The sequence below is a fragment of the Pseudonaja textilis genome, chromosome 6 (genome assembly GCF_049901715.1).
Source record: "Pseudonaja textilis isolate UNSWEBS1 chromosome 6, rPseTex1.2, whole genome shotgun sequence".
NCBI classification, from domain to species: domain Eukaryota; kingdom Metazoa; phylum Chordata; class Lepidosauria; order Squamata; family Elapidae; genus Pseudonaja; species Pseudonaja textilis.
The window spans coordinates 59,742,525-59,761,909 of record NC_141995.1 but is presented as its reverse complement, the minus strand read 5'-3'; the positions used below and the strand labels follow the sequence as shown (position 1 = coordinate 59,761,909).

The window sequence follows — 19,385 nt, the reverse complement described above, 5'->3', positions numbered from 1 at the left end:
CCAGATTATTTCAGTTGAAAATGATTGAATGGTAACAGCTACCCCAGGAAGCGTCTTTCAGTGGCTGCTTTTCATTTTTAAAAGGACCTTTCCAGTAATATGTACATTACATTAACCACTCACCATTCATTCTTGAAGTGTAGGGAGTTGCCTACTCCACATGCTCAGTACATATCTTCACTAAATAACATAGTGAACTATGACTAACAACTGCACCACTAATTGCTGATTTGCAAAATTCAGATAAATTGACTGAAGTGCAATTTTTTAATTCCCTTTGAATTAGAATAGGAAAATACGTGATTAGCTACTTCATATTATTCTTGCTGAGGACTTTTTAAAAAACGCATAGCTTCTCCTGAAAAACAATGGTTGATTGAACTTCAGGCAACAGCCTAAGGGTATACATTGTACATTATCATAGTATACTAATATATCATAATACATAAAGTTTATTTTTCACTTGAACGCATCTTTCATATAGATTCCTGGGAATAATATGAAAGTGATTTGCCATTTCCTTCTTCCAGGATGTCTTTAAAGTTCCAGGTTAATTCCTATAGGGCCTATAGATAGATAGAATTCTTTATTGACCAAGTGTGATTGGACACACAAGGAATTTGTCTTGGTGCATGTGCTCTCAGTGTACATAAAATAAAAGATACATTCATCAAGAGTCAAGAATCATCAAGTACAACATTTAATAATAGATATAGGGTATAATAAGCAATCAAATAATACTAGGAAGAAAACAATCATTAGGATAAAAGCAACAAAGTTATGGTCATACAGTAATAAATGGGAAGAGATGGGTGAAAGAAAGGAGGATTAATAGTAATAGTAATGCAGACTTAGTATATACTTGACAGTGTTGAGGAAATTATTTGTTTAGTAGAGTGATGGTGGTCAGGAAAAAACTATAGGACCTGGAATTTCCTAATAGTTTATCATCCAAGAGTAAACCTCGTCCAGGTCTGCCTTTTCCTCCTAACTAGGCAATATGATATAATAATTCTAAAATAATTGGATTTTTATTTAGCTTCTCTTACCAGACAGCCATATACTGTCAGTGCAGTATTACTCTTTCTTTGTGTGTGTGTTTATATGTGTGTGTTGTAAACTCTGAAATCGTTTGATTTGTATCAGTAATATTATCGCATAATTAAACTAAACCATGATTGGTTTTATTCAATCCTTCATTTAGCTGGTCAGAATTATACAGTAAAGAATTGATATAAAAATTATTGTCTTTTGGTATTAGTTTACAGTTTATTTCCCCCCTTTATTGCACTGCACGTGTTCTCTAGGGAAAATGTAACATAGAACTATATAAAACTCCATTTAAAAGTTGATTTTTTTTCATCTACAAAATGTAAAATCCTATTGCTTAAAGATTCTAAATTATGACACTCCCAGAGTAATTTTCAGTTGTGCTTCTTATGAATTTTCTATCCATAGTTGATAGCAGAGTCTCTATCAATTGTTTTGTTAAAAAGTATTGCAAATATTAATGAAACAACACTAATAATTAATCATGCTAATTACACATTCCAATCCTGTTTAAAAAGATGTTAACTGTATAAGAAGTTACAAAATATATGTAAAAGTGAACTGAACATTTGAATGTTTTGAATTTAAAAATACTCTTTTATGTAGCTGGTTTCATAGTCTTCCACAGGCCACTTTTTTCATTTTTTCTATGCTACTGAATCTTCCTAAATCAATGATCACTAAAAGTAAACAAAGTCTTTCTAAAATAAAGATTGTTTAATATAAACTATGTAAACTGTAGTTGTTGCATTGAAGCCTAAACTCAATACCTAGCTCTGTTAAGCAAAACAAAGCAAAGCAAAGCAAACAAAACAAAAAAACCAACACAACCTGAAACTATTTTTTTCAACTCAAGAAAAGGTATCATCAGCAATGACTACTTAACTATATAACATCCATTTTCTTTCCCCCAGAAAATTATTGTGGTTTATATTATGTATATGTATATGTATATGTATATGTATATGTATGCAGATGAGATTCTGCCGAAACGTTGCTACAACTTTAAAAGCACAAGTACAACGACGTGGGAAAATACCCGAACAAAGCTGAATGCCATACATGTAAGTACCCGCGAAAACTTAAGAAAACAAATATGTATATGTATATATCTGCTCTGTTTTGAAGTAGCAATGTTTCACATACAAAGCAAAGTTATTAACCTCCGTGTAATTTTAAAATATTGATAGTAAATAGATTTTCATTTTTAGAGATAAGGATATTGTTTTAGTTGAAGGAACATTCTTTCAGTGAAAACAGTCATTGAATTGCTGTGTATAGCGTATAAGGAAGTAAGGCATTCCAGCCAAAATAGACAACAGCATTAGACACAACATCAGAGGAAGACACTACTTTCAAATTATAGAAGGAAAACACACTTAAAGATTGAATTTGTAATGAGAGGCAATTGACCAAAGGCTGATGTTTTTCATTTCTGCTCAAAAAATAGTTGCTGTTCCATTTGGCAGCGTAACAGTTGGGCTGTGCAGATAAGTACTAAGACTTAAATATAGAAGAGCTTCCATTGGAATAGGATTCAGTTTGAATATATGATTTGTAACAGTGTGTATAACATTTCTAAAACCAGTAACTTTGTATGGAATAAAATCAGGAATCATACTCACGGAATGCTCTATAGAATTCTTCCAGGCCAAGTTGCTTGTCACTATTATAATCATCATATTTCAAGAGATCAAAAAGAGAGCAGTCAGACATATCCTTGCCAAGTTCATCTTGTTTTATTACCTGACAAGAGAATTTGTAACCATGAAATTACACTGGAGCTCAAGGAGTTGAATTGTATAATTAAGTATTTCTAATATCATTTAATAGATCATATTAAAGATGCTGTAGGCCAGAGAACTAGAACTATGCAAAAGCAGAGGTTTCCAGTTCTTTTGTAATGATAAAGTTTGTCATTCAATAAATACACACACACACACACACACACACACACACACACACACACAGAGGGGGGGAGGGAGGGGGCAAGGGAGGGAGGGAGAGAGAGAGAGAGAGATTTATACAATAGTTAAACAATAAGTACTAGAAGTATTCTGGATGGTTGAATCCCCTCCCATTTTCTCCCAAATTAATCCAGGTTTTATTTTTCCATATATAAAAAGAAACATTATATTTGTACAAGGAAAATGAGCAAGTCAATCTAAAAAGACATATCACAGACATAATTCAGTGTGTTTTTAGCTACTCCTGTTGCAGCCTATTCCAGCGTGTTCCAAACCTACAGTTTTTAAAATGAGTCTCCCCAGAGGATCAGATAACAGCAGCAATAAATCAAATCAATAAATCCTTTCCACCTATTCTCAGATATCAACAGCAGCTAGCTAAGCAATAACCCTTTACTTGCTGACTCTCAATACTACTTAATTACTTTAATACACTTATTACTTCATTATCTCAAAAGTTATAACTTTTCTACCTCAAGACCTATATCAATGATTAGATAGTGATGTCTCCAAATCAATTTCTATAAAATAATTAATTTTATCAATTGATTAATTGATTTATTGTTTTTATTGATTAGTGTGATTACAGCGTTTAGTGCATATGGTGTGATTACTGATCAGTGTAAATGATCGGTGATTCGTGTAAATTATTTGATTAGTAAAATCAGTGGTTTAGTGAATTTAATTGACCAGTGTGACTAGTGATTAATGTAATTAATTAGGCTGTTTGTTGCTTAGCAAAATTATTTGATTAGAGTGATTTGATTAATTGATAAATTGATTATTATAATAGATTAATTGGTATGATATTGGCTATATTGATTACCCAAATATCTTGTTTGATTAAGCAATTTGTCTAAAATAATTGATTTATCATCTATTAGTATAATAATTAATTTACCAATTCATTGAATCGATAGAGATTTAACAATGTATCATTGATTATCTAGTCGATTGATTGATTGATTTTTAGTAATAAGTAACCTTACTTCTGAATTACCAACATTCATTAAGTAACTGTCTACCTATCACATTAACTAGCTATTGTAATTGTTTAGTGTACTATTGTCATTGACCATGCCAGCCAAAAACTCCAAACCCTCCACTACCAAACAACAACAAAAGCATAATAATATCTCTACCAATGACCTCCCAGACTCCTGCACATGTTTCAGATGTCTTGAAACTATCAATGAAAGTGAAAATAACATCAAATGCCACTTATGCGACATTCAAGCCCACCTTGCCTATTTAAACTTAAACAAAAGCCTAGCTGATCTAAAAAAATCACATTCCTTACTCTATATCCATCATATTTTCCTAAGCTAAACAAACTGAGTACCCTGCCTGACAGAGTTGAAAGCACAGAATCATTCATTCACTCAATGGAAGAATGCTTAGCAAAGTTAAATTCACTACTAACATGGGCAACATCCTGCCCACAAGCTTTTATCTTTCTTGGTGACCTCAATCTACCTCATATTAACTGGACCCTAAATGAATGTAAAACTGAACTCATACATGCAACCTTCTACAATGCAGTAACAAATCTGGGACTAGAACAGCTAGTAAGTAACAATACTAGACTTAACTGCCTCGACCTCATCTTCTGCAATAGTTTGAATTCAATTTACGGAATACAAATTAAAGAACCCTTTTCCAACAGTGACCACAACATGATTGACTTTTGTCTCAAAATACGTCCACACAAAAATCATCATAATGATGGGATCCCCAATTATGACTTCAAAAAAGGCAACTATGATCTTATAGACAACGATCTCTCATCTGTTGATTGGCAACTTTTATTCACTGGATGCAATACTGTTGAAGACCATTACAACATATTTTTACTTGAAGTCAAAAGAGTCATCAAACTATATGTACCAATAACAACTCCCAAAACCAGAAAAAACAAATTACCCATAACAATAAGGAAGCTTCAATCCAAAAAGAGATCACTTTGGTGGAATGACCTTTGTAATCATATTCAGAGCAACTGTGTTCTCTTTGCTGATGATGTAAAGCTATTCAACACCACAGACAATACTGCTACCCTTCAAAAAGACCTCGACTATATATCAGAATGGTCAAACAAATAGCAACTTCAAATCTCAACAAATAAATGCTCTGTTTTACATATTGGCAAAAAAAAATCAGAAAATAAAATACAAGCTGAATAGTCAAGACCTTGCTGATGATCCAATCTCTGTAAAGGACCTTAGAGTACTCATCTCGAATGATCTAAGTGCTAGAACCCACTGTACATAGCCAAAAAGGCATTAATAGTTGTTAACCTAATCCTACGTAGCTTTTTCTTTGGTAACATCACACTACTAACTAGAGCATACAAAACATTTGTTAGACCAATACTTGAATACAGTCTGGAACCCACATTATGTATCTGATATTAACACAGTTAAGAAAGTCCAGAAATATTTCACAAGAAGAGTTCTCCATTCCTTTACTCGTTGCAGAATACCTTATGCCACCAGACTTGAAATTCTAGACCTAGAAAACCTAGAACTATACTGCCTTTGATCCGATGTAAGTTTAGTATATAAAATCATACTTTGCAATGTCCTACCTGTCAATGAATACTTCAACTTCAACCATAACAATACAAGAGCACACAATAGATACAAGCTCAAAGTAAACCACACCAAACTTGATTGCAGGAAATATGACTTCAGCAACAGAGTGGTCAATGTCTGGAATACTCTACCTGACTCTGTGGTTTCTTCCCCAAACCCCCAAAACTTTAACCTTAGACTTTCTACTACTGACCTCACCCCTTTCCAAAGAGGTCTGTAGGGGGCGTGCATAAGCGCACCAACGTGTCTACCATCCCTGTCCTATTGTTTCTTTTTTATTTTTCTTATATGTATCCATTTCATGTATTCATAACTATTCATTACCTGTTATCTTATAATCACTTGACAAAAATAAATAAAATAAAAAATAAATATTCATATTCTTTTCTTGACAACATTCCAAAAGTGGTTTGTCACTTCCCGTGCTCTTCTTCTTTGTTCATCCCCTCGCCCTTTCAGTCTAATCTGTAGTTCTGGTATTCTTTGGTACTGTTTCCTCTAAAGATTGAGGAGGCTTAACTTAGCTTTCAAACAATATTGCCATTTATAAAATGCCTATATTTGTCAGGAAAAAAAACAGGTCAAACCATATATTTCATTTGAATTTTTTATTCCTTTTGATTTTGATTTTTCTATTTGAATCAGAAAATCAGTATAGGTTATGTGAGTTGTAAAATCAAACTGTTTTGATTTTGATTTTCACAAGAAAACCTTTACATGTGGAGATTATTAGTCTGAAAATTTCTTTTTCAAACAATATATTTTTGATTACAAACTTACCATTCCAAAACAATGGCAGAAAGAAATTTCTAAATGAGCTCGGCAATTTTTTTTTTTTTAAAAAAAATCTTATAATTAAGTTCAAAGTTCTGCCTGATGCTAAAGAGAGAGTGTATTTTAAAAGTGTACTTTGAAGCATGCTACTTAGCTTTGTTAGAGGAATAAAAGGTTATTGTATGGGGAAGGCAGTGGTGGGATTCAGCCAGTTTGCACCACTTTGGGAGAACCGGTTGTTAACTTTCTCAGCCGTTTTGTGAACTGATTGTTGGAAAAAGTCATTAGGGCAGGAACCGGTTGTTAAATTATTTGAATCCCACCACTGGTGGAAGGGCATTGTTAATTGGTCAGTATCATAAAATGACAAGCAGTCTCTTAGTCTCATTAAATACAGTATTTATATTTATCCATTTCCCAGGCACCTTTTAAACATAAAAAATATTTTTAGAGACAATCAGCCAGTCACAAAGATTGTCAATCTTTCAGCTGGTTATAAGCAGAAAAAGCAATTACCATACTTACATTAGTTCTGTTTATCAAATATAAAGGCATGTCAGCAAAAAATAATGCAATAAAGAATGCCAGTACTTTTAGTTTACTACAGATATCTCATATTATAGCAATTCAGGCTCGTTTATATAAGCATGCAAATCTACCTTCTCAAGAGGCAGATTGTGTTCAATGATTTGCCATGGTATGAAAAAAGAGGAAATGCAGATCACAAAATGTTGTTTCTGTAGAGTTCAAAAGGACCACTGAGATTTTGCAACTTTGATTCAGAGTGATTGTCTTGTCTGTTTAGCATTGCCTCATTAATAGAGAGCATGGAACTGCTAACATGGATAAATCTGTATTATTATTATTTTATTATTTATTATATTATTATTGTTTTATTATTTACTGATCACTTGAGGCAGAAACCAGAGGTGGTATTCAGCAGGTTCTGACCAGTTCTGGAGAACCAGTAGCGGAAATTTTGAGTAATTCGGAGAACCAGCAAATACCACCTCTGACTAGAGATTTTACAGTATACTTCCACTGCCACACTCCCCAAGCCATGTCCACAGAACCAGTAGTAAAAAAAAAAATGAATCCCACCACTGGCAGAAACCAACTGGAGACATGGATGTACCACTTCCTCTCTGACAGACCTAAGTCTACCCTCAGTTTCAAACCTTGCAGTAGCAAGACTTCAAGACAATTCAACTTGTATTCATGTGAATATAAAGATTCCCATATTATTATAAATTCTGATTAAGTGATCCAGAGAAGCTGTCTTTCCTTTCTTCCAGAGGTTCACTGCATATTACAATGTGTTGCTAAAGATCACTGTGGGGTTTGGGGGAGACTAGAAAATAATATCCATAAAAAATAATGCTTAGACTTCCAGATTTTCTGGCACTTAGTATCCATGAAAATCATCCAGTACATAAAACAATGCAGGCCTTATTACTGAACTGAATTCATGATCAGTAAATTAAAATACTATGATTTTCCCATCAAGTCCTCCAAGAATCCACCTCAGAGCATTAAACAGTTCACATTTGGCACTATAATAATGAAAACAGGAATTATATCTGCTTCTGTGTCAGAAAGCATGCAAAACTATTTGTCATAATAAACATTTGTAACACAGAAACATTTGCCATACAATAATGGGAATGATTATTACTGCTAAAGGTTGGATTCTAGGACATCTAAACATGCCCTGACTGTATACTAATTAATCATATTATAAAATATTAGAGTGGTTTTATTTTAGCTTTACATCTAACTGGATAAGATGACAGGGATCATATTACTTACACCATATAATTCAGAATGCATATTAACTAATTTCTTTTTTTTAAATTTACTTTATTGATTTTACAATTAAAATAGACCAACAACAATGCAGAGAGAAAAAGAAAACAAGAAAAAGAAGAATAGAAAGAAAAAGATAGAAAACAATTAAAAACATTTTCATCTTCAACAGTTTGTGAGACCTCCTTTTTATTATTTTATTATTGTATTAACTACTTTCTTAATAGAGTTTGCTTGTAATAAATTAATTTGTGATTATCACAAATAAGTTAAAAGGCAACATGACTTTTAGTAACAAAACAAATGTGAATCCAGATTTTGGGTTCATCAGGATTTGATTATCAGAACCTAACAGCCAAAATGCATTCAAAAATCCACAAAATCAGTTGGTAGATTAAATTAAACAATGTTCCATAAGTTGGCATTGGTTTTATGTGGTATGATATCTGTCTCCGAATCTGTTGTCCAATAAATAAGTAGCTCAATTTGGCCTTAATTGACCTAAATTAGTTTAGGACTGAACAGCAGGCACTAAATTTTTTATCAGTTGTCTTAATGCCCTGAACACTAATTTGAACTCTTTACCTTATAATGCAGTTCTCTTTTAACATGCTTTTGCTACCTCTTTTTTTTTTTTTGTACTTTACTTTGTACTTGTAGTTTATTTTCCAAAGGAAGAATTATATAACTTTTCTGATCATTCCTTGTTAAATGTAGCACTTATACTGCAGATGATATAATAGCTTGATTATCTGTAGCTGCAGATATTTTTTTCTAGGCCCAGGAGAAGGGTGTCAGATTTGCTTTGACAAAAAGGTTTTTTTTTCTTCATACAGATGAAAAGGCAACCCAATTTGTTTCAGTCAGATGCTTTGTATTGCTTTGAAAGCTAAACTGGCACTTCCAATTTCACACATGCATTATACATGAAAGAAGCACCTAATAATCAGTAGTGTCAGTGGGAGTATGTGAAGCACAGCCATATTGTTTTTCCACTTCACTCTTCCAAGTGAGATGGCCACACTGCTTCATGAAACAACTCCAAAGGGTTACTTCACTCAAACCTTTTTCCTAAGTGTTTTCCCCTTTAAGAAGTCTGTGAAATCCCAATATCCAGTACTTCCTACTACAATTTCAACCTGAGATCTTCAGGATTACTTAATACTGTAACATTTTAAGTCTAATTTGAAGTTATTTTGCCAATGGTGGTTCTTTTTCTATTGGTTACTATTTCTTCCATAAATATTTATTTTCATTAAGTATTTTTCATTATTTATTTAACAGGAGACTCTTCTGCAGTCAGACTCCTAGTGGCTAATAGCAGTTCATTTTTTTTAAAAAAAAATCATATTTATTGCTTAAATACAATCACAAAGAAGAAGAAAAACAAATTTTATGAACAAAATATAAAGACAGAAAAAAATAAAACAATAATAAAACAACAAATAGGGGGAGCTCTCAATCATCTCTTAATAGCAAGAATCTATCATTTAAATGCTCATGAAAGAACTTTATGACTTCAACACTTTCAAAAATGATAAAGGAAAAGATACCATTCAAATAATGGAGGTATTCATTTCATTTTTAAAGGTAGACCTATTATTGTCTATTCCAAAAATTCTATTCTGACTATTGATGAATGAACTAGATAGGGTGAATCCTGCTACAGTCCAAAGTGTATTTAGGTGACCATCCATGAAAACAATCATGAATTGTAATTTAAATCTTAATAATAGCAAATGCAGCATCTGCAACATTGGTGTTAAATGCAGCATCTGCAACATTGGTATTATATCCACTAATAAATGTAATTCTACATTTTTTTCACCAATTAAAACTATTCTTCAGTGGCAAGCCCATATAAAGTACAACTGATATCTCTATATAGCCTTTCAATAGATTGGGAAGAAAGATAATCTATTCTTTAAAATGTACAGAGTTAGGCAGCATATAAAGGTAATAAATTAAATTATTAAAGAGTTAACAATTTTGCTCATTTGAAGAGATTCTTTGTAAAATGAGATAATTTGATGTGCAATCCAAAAGGAAATGTATTAAGTAGTAAACCTTGATAACTTTCAAGGTTTTTGATGTTGTTGTTTATTTTGCATAATTTGAACATATTCTTAATTTGATGCATGCAAATAAGTTCAGAGTTGTGATTTAGGCATGTCACATAATTCATAAAGACTGCCTTCATAAGATGAAGAAGAATAGTTTTTCAGACAAACTTAACTGATTTTGCCATCTACTCTTTTGAGGTTCACTAAAGGGTATTATCAATAGATACATTCTGATTTCTGGCATCTTTTAAAGTGCAGCAATTAAAACCCTTACTATAAGTGAGTAGAACTTACTATAAGTGAGTAGAAAAATATTCATATGATAAATATAAGAATGGCAATCAACACCCATAATTATGTAGGGAACTCAGAAGAATTTCAGTAATTTGTCATAAACCAGGATATACATAATATATTGGTATTGTTACTATCCAATCATTTGAAAGAGGAGGATACATCTAAAAACCTTGGCAATTCATTCTTCAATAAGGAATTTTTTTTAAAAAAGAAGACAAGGTATAAATTGTTAAGCTTGGGAGAAGTGAGATTCATTTAGAGAATGAAATGGGTTTGTATTGGGCTTACATGTGAGAAACAGTTAACTTATCTCTTTTATTCATTGCTTAAAAATTATTTTTTTAATGAACGTTATTCCATGTATAGGTCTTCAGCAGTTGAAGATGAAGAAGAAAAGCTAATTAAATAGAGATTTTTCACGATGGAAAGCGCTAACACAGGAATGTCAACTACCCAGTGACCACAGGACCAAAGTTATACACAGTCCTAAATCAGGAATGTAACCATTCATATAGCTCTAACAGTTAAATGGAATAACCCTAAGAAGATAACAATGACTGCAACATGCTTTTACTATATTTTGTTCCTGAACCAGATTGGGCATACAGCTCCCTTTTTTTAAAAAAAATTTGTGTTGTTTGGAATATGAACAAAATAGGATGTTATTCTATGTAATCTATGTCAAGTTTATTTTAAAGTTTATATTTTGAGCAGGGACCTATAAAACTTTGCATATTTTTTAATTTCCTCTTCCAGGATAAGAGTATTTAGACAAAAAGATATTCAGATGAACTAGTCTGCTTTTCCCCCTTCCCAGAAAATAAGCAGTAATATATTTAAAACTCTTCACGTGATAGACCCATATAACAGCTCTGCCAGTGCTATGGTTTCATAATAATGTTCTTGCTCTGAAGCAGTAGGACAGAATTCTAAAGAACAATTGCTTGACTCTGTTATATCTAAATTTACCTGCAGCACTCAGCAAATAGTTCTCATGCCTGACTTTTAGCATTACTACTTATTTTACAATTTATTCTGTTTGTATACTACTGCCAATCATGTGAAATAATATATTGGATTTGTAGTTCATACCCTTGGGCAGAGGTGGAATGACTATTATTTGTTTGAGGAAATAAAGATGGATTTATTCTCCAGTGCCTTCAGTGAATTAATTATCTATAGGACTTTCCATTGCTTATGCAATCAGAAATTTGTATAGATCTATTTGCTCCCATCAAAGACACAAGAGCCCTGATTAAATTCCCATAAAGACATTTAATGAACAGAAAAATGCACATGAGGAAAAATATATTTTTCAAAATGTTCAAATAATAATTGGAACTGATTCAAAAAAATTCTATAATTAAATGTATTATTCTGAATCAAAACATAGTTTCAGATTTTGGCTTGTTTTCATATCATAGTTTAAACTATATTGACTCAAAATGGAACTAGATTCTTGCCTGGCATGTTAGATACAATTCCTATAATCTGTAGGAATACAATGGACCACTGTGGTTAATTTAAAAATGACACTGGAAACTTTTGGGAAAGTAAGTAATGTTAATAAATATTAGCAAATAAGTAGCATCATTTCTCACATTCTATGCACATATTTATCCGTTATAGGAATAATATGAACTATATTCTTTCATAGTGCATTTGGGATAATGTCTGAATCGGTTACCGTCATATATGCCAATTTATATAATCCTTTAACAGAAAGAAGATTAATAAAATCAGTGTGTAAGTTCTCACACATTACACATACATCGATAATACTAGACTGAATTTCCCATAGCTGATTTACTAATACACCGAAGCACTTTTCACTCAAAATAAAATGAAAGAAACAAAACTCCAGAAAAGTCTAAACTGCCATAGCACAAAATGAACAAAGATAATTGTTTATAGTCAAAGATAATTGATTAACTCAAAGTTAATCGCACCAAACTTCATTGCAGGAAATACGACTTTAGCAACAGAGTGGTCAATGTCTGGAATACTCTACCTGACTCTGGTTTCTTCCCCAAAAACTTTAACCTTAGACTGTCTACTATTGACCTCACCCCTTTCCTAAGAGGTCTGTAGGGTGTGTGCATAAGCACATGAACGTGTCTACCGTCCCTGTCCTATTGTTTCTTTTTATTTTTCTTAAAAGTATCCATCTCATGTATTCATAACTATGTTTATACTTATACCTGTTATCTTATAATCGCTTGACTAAATAAACAAATAAATAATCGTGACAAATGATCATTAATTATGTTTTTAGTTGTGTGCGCCTGAATGTTTTTGCATGAGATGCAGGGAACATTATATTTGTCATATCTATATTTTATGTTTACTTTAAATTTGAAATGCTACTGTGAAAAAGCTATAAAATGCAAGCATGTCAATGGTTTTATGATATTCTATGCAACTATCAGTGAGAAAAGTGACTAATTAAAACAGAGCTCTTAATTAATGCAAACTTTACCATGTTATTTATTTTGTTATGTTCTCAATTAAACCTTAGAAGACCAAAATCTCAACAGTTTCATTTGAGTTTCTTACTGAGACATTTCAATTTTCCAATGTTTTAGTTTATCAATCATTCTTAATATGAAAAGTAATATTTTGTTTTGTTAAGTTTCCACAGAAATAGTGCTCCAATAATAAGATAGTAACAGATGTTACTAATCTCACTTGGCAAAGTCATTTTTTTCTTTACTGTTTCATATTTAAAATTTGTAGCAATGAATAGATAATATAATCACTTACCTGTGTTAGTTCATTGCTATCTACAAGTCCATTGTTGTCTGAATCATAATATTTAAACAACTGATCCACCAATAATTTCTTCAAAGCCATGTTATCTTCAGTAATGCTTTCTTTTGTTTGTAGAATATATTTTCTGTTCTGTAGATCCAGCAGGAAATTTTTCATCTTGTTGTAATCAATAGAATTGCAGTTGTCCCCTGTCAAAACAATATCATGCTTAATGGTAATCACACCACTTTTTAAAAAGAACAGTTTTGTTTCAGTTTCTTTTAGCACAAATATTACAGTTAGATCCTGATTCGTAAACATGCTTAAATATTTTCAGTTCAATATTATGAGACAGAAATTAAAACGAAGATAGAGTCTCTTGGCAGTCTGATAGTCAGCATATACTTTTAAAACATAAAATAAAATAGATAATATGACTGCTCTAATCAGGTTTAAAATCTGAATTGCATTTACAAATTTGGATGTTCCAGGATCCAATATGTCCAGTCAGAAGCTCAACAGAGCCCAGGGATATTGTAAGCTAGAACAATTTAAAAATTGATCCAGAATTTAATTGACACCCAGAAACATAAATAATAATAGAAGGTCAAACTGCATCCATATTTAAAGAATTAGAGATTAAATTACATCATGTCACCCATCATATCAGAAATTTAACAGTGCCAGGTTGTTGTTGTTGTTTACTGTGTTTAGTTTTATAGTTTTACTACAGTATTTATGCTGTTTTAACTCTTGATTGGGAGCCACCCAAAGTTGGGTGGCTATAAAGTGTTTTAAATAAAAAATGAAATGCATAAAATAACTTCATCTTTTCAAAAAGACTGTATTTTTTCAGGTTGAATTGGAACAATAATGCTCACTAAACATGTGGCAGGGATTTTAAAAATTGGTAGTATTGACATTAAACTTTTTGCTTAAATTATTTCAAAGAGAAAAAATAGAAATATCTTACCTAAAACTAATCAATAAAGTCCATTTTGTTAACAAAACAGAAATTACCCTTGTACAGACAAATGGATGGTAAATTAATTGTGATTGATAGTAACTAATTTTGGACCACAGTGATTATCAGATAATTTTGTAAATTTGTAATTTTGCTAAATGGATATTTGGTCACCAAATATAGCTATTTCGCTTAATGTTTTAGTTGTACATCACTCAGAGTCATTCTGTGAGTGATAAGGATGGTTTTCAAATTTTATATATAAATAAATGTGCAAAAAAAATAGCACCATTGGGAAATTACTTCTGTTAAATGTTTAAACTCAGTTTTAGAGCTATAGTTCCTATAGATCTAAAGACCATAGACGAGTTTAATCTGCAGATATTAAGGAAGCTTATGCTTAAGAAAATAATTCATGGGTAAGTTCTTTATGATGGTCATTTTTTACAGTGGACTACATATTTACAATTTAGAGCAGAATCTCACAGAATCCTTATGGTCTTAACATGAAAAGTAAAGTGGACCAGACCAATAGCAATAGCACTTAGACATTATACCGGTCCATACTGCTTTACAGCACTCTGAATGGTTTCAATGTCAGCATCTTGTGTCCAACATTCTGGGTCCTCATTTTATCAATCTCAAAAGGATGGAAGGCTGAGTCAACCTTGAGCTGGTCACAGTCAAACTCCTGGTAGTGGGCAGAGTTAGCCTAGAATAGTGCATTCTAACCACTGCATCACCATGGCTCTTGCCGCTGAGGGAAGTGGACTTCAATTTTATTGAGGAAATACCATAATAATTTAATATGCAGGACCTAATGCCAAGTGCTTGTTATGCCCGTTGGAATCTGATTCGGAAGGGTAGGCCGAGCAGCTGACAGGGAGTGGGAGTGTGGCTCCGTTGGCTGTGGAAAAAACTGGGGAAGGGCAAAGTCCAGCTGGGCAGAGCAGGGAAGAGGCAGAGCAAGGGAGAAGGAATTTGGAGGAAGACCCAGGCCCACCCCCTCTTCATCCTAGGGCATGCAGGGAGGAACGGAGAAGGGAGCAATGTGAGTTGCATGGCTTACGGGGGAGGAAAGGGGCCTGATTCTCTTTATTAACTGCAGCTGGGAACACAGTGTTTTAAAATGGAAGCTGCACATAGCAAGTTGTTGGGAGCAAATCATGAATTATCTTGTATCGTTGAGGCTTATCTGTGTTCCTGCTGTCCTCCCAACTGTGTATTTTTTGCTGTGCTTTCAGGTTTGCAATTCCTTCTCCTGCCCTGTCAAGTTAATTACTGCAGCGTCGTTTGTTTGGATTTTTAGTTACAGTTTGTATGTACTTTGTTTTCAGACTGAATTTCTTCCACTTAAAGACTGTTCCTGGGAGAGTTTTTGTCTAGGTGAAGGTAATCTGGACATTGGGGGCAAAGTTGGAGATAATAAAGGGACTCTTCTTGCTTATTTGACTGTGTTGCCTTTGTGCCATGCCCCGGGTCATCACAGTGCTTTACCAAGCTGTCCATGATATTACTACAGCATCATTTATGAGAGAAAAAGAAAGACCACCTCCCTAAGTTCACTGAATCGGTTATTCAAGAACATGGGAAATGTTTTTCAGGTCCAGAGGATAAACCTATAACATTGGTGTTACATTTTATGTAATGCTTCCATCTATGTGAGGTAAGAACTGCTTTTTATGCTTGTTGGACTTGCAAACAAAACAGATTTATGAGCGGCCTCTGAAACCATTTTCCCATGGATTTACAGTGATTTCTATGCACACAAGACATGAGACTTTGAACATGGGGCTGGTCTTCTTCTACTTTCTCTCTTTTGAAGATCTAAAATTTAGAAGACAGTTGTTGACAAGAGTTACCACACTTCTATTCCAAGGGGCAAGAATTAGGCTGTGAAGACTTAGAACGGTTTTTGTGAGTTGAATTTTGACACTTCTTCCACTATAAACTTAGTCATGGATTTACAGAAGGTTTTTTTTTTAAAAAAAATAATTAGTATTGTTACATAATTGTGCTGCATACAAAAAGGTTTGTTGGGATATCTTTTCTTTCAAGCAAGACTTGCAAATGATCTCTAGCAGCCAATAATATTTTTTTAAAAATAGCAGTGCAATATTAAAAGATGCTCTTGCCATTGAATCTGTATCCTCCATATATTCCAAAGATAAGACTATATAGCTCAGAATGCCTTTTGATCAGTGCTATGCAAATGTCAGGCTGTTTACCAAGAAAGTTAGAAAGAAAATAAAGTAAGATTAAAATATGTTGTTCAAGAATCAGTTTTGTGGTTTTAAAATATTATTTGCATAATCCTGGACTGTGTTTTTATGAAATCAATTGGTCCTACTTTGATTTTTTTTCCCCCCAGGCTGTAAGCATTTGATTGAATCCCTTTGTTGGGAGTCATGAAGTTCTGATCAGTAAGACTATTAATGGCATGTCAATTTAATGGTTTTAAAACTGGCTTGAAAATTCTATACATTGAGTGTTCATTTCTGATTTTTCATGAGAAGCCGTCTTGAGCTCTATAATCTTCAACATATTTATCAATGACTTGGATGTGGAGGTTAAGGTAGTGTTTCTCAAATCTGTGGATGACACACAATTGAGTGGGATAGTTACCTAGAAGTCATTAATAAAATTCAAAACAATTTTGATAGATTGGATAAATAGGACAAAAATAACAGAATCAAATTCAAAAGAGATAAGCATGTGTTTTTTCACTTTGCTCTCAGCAAACAAATACACAGGTGAGAATGATTACTACGTAGCTTAGTAATGATACTTGGAAAAAAAAAACCCTCTTTGGAATAAAAATTGATTTAGAACTGCATATAAATTAAAGTTAATGTGACTGCAGTAACAAGAAATTCAATTTGAGGGTATACATCTATATATTGGTTCCAATTTTTTTTACTTTATGATGATTACTGTATTGTGCACAATTATTGGTGTCTCATATGAAAAAGGATGTAGACAAACTTGAATGTAGTTAAATGACGGCAAGAAATTCATTTGTTCATAATGTTATAATTAGTATTCCACAACTGAGAAGATGGTTAGGCTGTATAAAATTTGAGCAGCCCAAAATAAATCTATGACTCAGTAAATCCTAAAGCCATTACATCAATTGCACCATACTCTTCGAGAATAAACAAACTTAGTCAAATAAGCTTGTTAATAAAACAGTGTATAATACAAGTCATAAGGTTACTTTAGGAAAAGTATGCTTTTAAACCTGATTCTCATCCAAGTAGTAATTAATATGCCACCTCTATGATATAAGCGCTTACAGGATGGTTAGATTCAAGCCATAGCAGGTGGTATTGAATTGCACTTGGAAGCAATTTAGCAGCTCTTATAGTAGCAGTGTCGACATGGATGAATCTAACTGCCAGACTGCCACATGCTGTAGCAGCTGAAATTTCTGGACAGTCTTCAAGTACAGCCCATTCACAATAAATTACAATGTTTACACCTGCAAATTAACAAGGGCATTCCTGATTCCAGAATGCCTGCAATTGTCACAGCAGATCTAATTGTACAATTCAGCTTCTACCTGTTGTTCAGATAAGAGCTGTGAGACCAGAAGGAACTCCAAACTGTGAGCCAGATCCATTCATGGGAACAAAACATACTCAAACTTAAAAATTAGACCAGCTTCAGATTCTGATAGTATTTGAATCCTTAGCCACTCGAGCTTCTCACACTGGTTGACCCTAGCTCTTATTGTCCCCCACTTCCACAATTCATCACTCAGGAAAAAGAACCACTGCAATCCTTTCTCCCAACCCCCTTTTCAGTTGGCCCCAATATATACTATAGATCAAGCTATAATCCTATAGATCCTACTCCCTATCTAATAGGGCAACCAATTGTTTCCAACTTATTTATATTCTGCCTACTTCAGAGGATCACATTCTTATTCAGATGTCTTCCAAATCTGGCTGAACCCAATTCATGCTAACTTTGATTATATCTGATTACTTCTGCAAAATACTATTGTTCTTACTAATTTATTATGCACAGTGCCATATGTCGTACCAATTTACAATCCAGAAAGATAGTGGATCATTAGGATATGGTGCATCAAAAAAATAAATAAATAGAGGCTTCCTAGTCAATCACTTGTAAGATAACTAAGTTTGAACTCACTGGAGAATATGGTTGATATGGTTCCCTGCTTATGGAATTCTCACTGCAAAAAAAATATTCCTTGCCCAAGGCTATTCTTTAACTGTTTCATGAAGCCTTTCTCTGGAGAGAAAGCTTCTTAAATCTCTTCAGATAACCGTTATTATTTAATCCATTTTCTCTGGATCCAACTGTTTCTATTTCTGTTTCTAAAGGCTATATTTTATATTCGATTTTCTAATATTTAAGCATATTATTTAGACGGTATCATTCCAGTCAGATATCATTAGTAAATTCCGGCATCACATACCTGTTCACATCACTGTTTCTGAATAATATTTGTGGTCAGTTAAAAAACAAACAAACAAACACAGGTTTTCTAGTTCACTCAGAAACTTATAACAAAACTCATCAGTATTTAAACAACTTGCTAGGAAGGCTGCCATGATGCACATTATACAAAATAATAGTGATCATTTAAAGGATAGATAGATAAATAGATAAAATAGATAATTTACAATGTTATAAAATAAATTTTAATTTTCCGTTCACAAAGAATCCTAACAATGCATGAGACTAAAAAGAGAGTTTTACAGAATATCAAAGTCAACCTTCTCCTCCACAAAGGGGTTCACTAAAACACCCCATGAGAGTAAATATGTGATCCAGATTAAAAACTTCTGGTGGCAATACTGTTCTTGGTATATTCTGAACAGTTTATAATATCTGGAGATTTTCCCAATGTTCTGCCTTAAATCTTTTTTTTCTTTAATTAAACTTTGGTGATAATCAATTTAATTTACAACTTTAAAGACTGTCTACACAATAGAGAAAAATAATTTATTTATTAGGAGAATGTATATGGCTGCCCAACTCATTCATGATGACTCAGGGTTATTTTACAGAAAGAAAACCCCAATTCAAAATCCAGTAAACCCTCATCCTCCCTCCTGGTGACAACAATCAGACCAACCACTTGATG

General features: G+C 32.9%; 1 protein-coding gene across 1 annotated transcript in view; it reads right to left on the bottom strand.

Moving 5' to 3' along the window:
* Positions 1 to 19,385, bottom strand: part of FSTL5 (follistatin like 5) — a 340,397-nt gene that overhangs the window by 130,967 nt on the left and 190,045 nt on the right. Inside the window, exons 5-6 of the mRNA XM_026699957.2 lie at positions 13,315 to 13,511; positions 2,676 to 2,796 (exon numbers count right to left, since the gene is read on the bottom strand). Coding sequence (XP_026555742.1) covers positions 2,676 to 2,796; positions 13,315 to 13,511 — 318 coding nt within the window. The remainder of the gene's footprint in view (positions 1 to 2,675; positions 2,797 to 13,314; positions 13,512 to 19,385) is intronic.